The sequence below is a fragment of the Rhinopithecus bieti genome, unplaced genomic scaffold, assembly GCF_001698545.2.
Source record: "Rhinopithecus bieti isolate Rb0 unplaced genomic scaffold, ASM169854v2 scaffold_2408, whole genome shotgun sequence".
NCBI classification, from domain to species: domain Eukaryota; kingdom Metazoa; phylum Chordata; class Mammalia; order Primates; family Cercopithecidae; genus Rhinopithecus; species Rhinopithecus bieti.
Window position 1 is genome coordinate 286,486 of NW_016803672.1, and position 2,783 is coordinate 289,268.

General features: G+C 54.5%; 1 protein-coding gene across 1 annotated transcript in view; it reads left to right on the forward strand.

The window, feature by feature from the left end:
- Positions 1-2,783, forward strand: part of CYTH4 (cytohesin 4) — a 36,445-nt gene that overhangs the window by 13,561 nt on the left and 20,101 nt on the right. Inside the window, exons 4-5 of the mRNA XM_017848164.1 lie at positions 301-367; positions 1,884-2,002. Coding sequence (XP_017703653.1) covers positions 301-367; positions 1,884-2,002 — 186 coding nt within the window. The remainder of the gene's footprint in view (positions 1-300; positions 368-1,883; positions 2,003-2,783) is intronic.

Consider the following 2,783-nt stretch of genomic DNA (forward strand, 5'->3'; position numbering starts at 1 on the left):
CCCCCATCTCCCCCACCCCAAGGTTTCTTGCATAGGGCCCCTCCTCCGCGGCAGCTCCGGGGTCCTGAGAGCTGCTAAATGCCCGTGCTGGGCCCATCAGAGGAGTCAGCTGCAGAGTTCTGGGAGGAGCCAGGCCTTGCACTTCTCTCTCCCCTCTAGATGGTTCCCAGGCAGGACCTGGGGGCCCCACTTGGAGGTCCCTAGAGGGTATGGGCTCCTGCTGAGGCAAGGGTCCTTGGGGAGTGGAGAGGGTAATTCAGGGTCCTGGTGCAGCCTAAGCTGACGTCCTCATGTCCACAGCCGGATGGCCCAGAAGGAGAAGGAGCTGTGCACTGGACGCAAGAAGTTCAACATGGACCCTGCAAAGGTAGGTGGCTGTGGAGGGCCCGGGCCACAGGATATGGGGACTGCATGGGAGCACCTGGCTGGTGTCCTCTCACTCCCCTCGGCTGACAAGACCCCTTTCCAGAGCAGGAAGCTGGGCCCAGCAGAGCTGAGCATCTTGTCCAGTGCCCCATGGCCAGCTGTGGCTGGGGGCCCCGTCTACTCTGAGGCATAAGTGCCCCGGGGCAGGAGGAGCCAGGAGCATGGAGGAGGCCTTGCACTTGGCCTAGTACCTTCCTCACTCCGGGCCTCCATTTCCTTCTCCATGAATGTGGTTTGGGACAGTGGAGCCCTTGGATCTGGGGCTCAGGCTCCAGAAGCAACTTCCAGCCCTGGGCTCAGGGAAGGCCAGTCCTGCAGTCCCACCACCCACCCCTCTGCTAGCAGGAGCAGCAGCTCAGGGCTGGGTTACCTCACTCCCCCACACCATTCCCAAGCCCCCTGGCCTCAGAGCAACCCCAGCCCCACCCCTCACCCCGCCAGGTGGCAGCTAGGCTTCCTTTTCTGAAAGGACGGAGACAGAAGGAAACCGTAGGCAGATACACTGAGGTGGGGTCAGGGCAGCCAGCAGAGAGAGCCAAGCTGGGGTCCCTGGAAATTTCTCGCTCTGGCTTAGAAGGCTCCCTGTCCACATCGCAGGCCCAAAGTGTTACAACCATTCACCTCTCATGGCCACAGACCTCTGGACTCCTGCTCCCATCCACAGAGACCCCCACAGGCTCACACTCTCACCCCACCCAGCACCCGGGGTGTCCTCTGCATCCTCTGCCTGTCACTCGGCCCTCGTGGCCTGTGCCCACCTTCCAGCAGTGGAACACAGGGGAATCTTCACGGAGAGCCAGAGACCCTAACCTCCAACTCCTAAAACTAGGATGACAAACTCTGAGTGCCTCGGTGGTGAGGAGAGATGTTTGTGATATTGTCAAATCCGAAAAGCAGATTTAAATGCAACAGGCATGGTCTGAGCCCATTTTCATACAGAAAGGGAAGGAAGGTCACCACAATGGAAGCTGTCTGCCTCCAAGCGGTAAGGCCCGGACAATTTCCTCCCCTTTGGATTGAGCTGGTTTTTTCTAACTTTTATACAATAGACATAGATTACTTGTGTGAAAGAATGAAATGCTATTTTAAATAATATGAGTTTCAGGGGAACAAAAGAAATGGCTGAATCATTGAATCTCAGAATTACAAATTCCTAGAATCACTGAAACATATAATCAAAGAATGTCAGACGGAAGGGGACCCTGGGGAGTACCCGGCATGAACCCGGTTCATGGCAGGAAGGCTGACTTTCTTTGCACGCCTCCAGTGATGGGGGACTCACCACCTCACAAAGGCAGCTCCTGTGAAGGAGGAGATCACAATTTCCCAGAACAGACTGTGTCAACACCAGAGTGCCAGGCTCTAAGGCTCTGGCCACGGGAGCTCCTTCCTCCCTTCCCCCTCCCAGGCCTGCTTCCATGCAGGAGCTGCTCACAGCTTCTCTGTACTCCCTCCAGGGTATCCAGTATTTCATTGAGCACAAGCTGCTGACCCCCGACATCCAGGACATCGCACGGTTCCTGTATAAAGGCGAGGGCCTCAACAAGACAGCCATTGGTACCTACTTGGGGGAGAGGTAAGAAGGAGTGGAGCCTTAGGGAGGCAGGAAATGAAGGTGTGCAGGTGTGTACAGGTGTGTGAATGTGCAGGTGAGAGGATGAATTATGTCAGGAAAGTCATTACTCCTAGGGCTTGAGGGGCTCAGGGATCATCCCCTCCAGATTCTGAGTCAAAGCCTGACTGCCTTCATTCATTTAGTAATTTATTCAACAAATACATGTTGCTTAGGGTCTACTGTGTTCCAGGCACCATCCTAAGCCCTGGGTGTACACCAGTGAATAAGACAGACAAAACTCTCATCCTCAGATGTCCACACTAATGGGAGAGACCAGTCTCAATAGATGCAAAATATGTTGGAGAATGATAAGCTCTGTGGAATACAAATCAAGCAGGGAAAAGAAGTCAGAAATGCGGGGGACTGGCCAGGCATGGTGGCTGACACCTGTAATCCCAGCACTTTGGGAGGCTGAGGCGGGTGGATCACCAGGTCAGGAGTTCGAGACCAGCCTGGCCAACATGGTGAAACCCTGTCTCTACTAAGAATACAAAAATTAGCCAGATGTGGTGGTGGGTGCCTGTAATCCCAGTTACTTGGGAGCTGAAGTAGGGGAATCGCTTGAACCCGGGAGTCAGAGGTTGCAGTGAACTAAGATCAAGCCATTGCACTCCAGCCTGGGCAACAGATGGAGACCGAGACTCCATCTCAAAAAAGAAAGCAAAAGAAAGAAAGAGAGAGAGAGAGAGAGGAAGGAAGGAAGGAAGGAAGGAAGGAAGGAAGGAAGGAAGGAAGGAAGGAA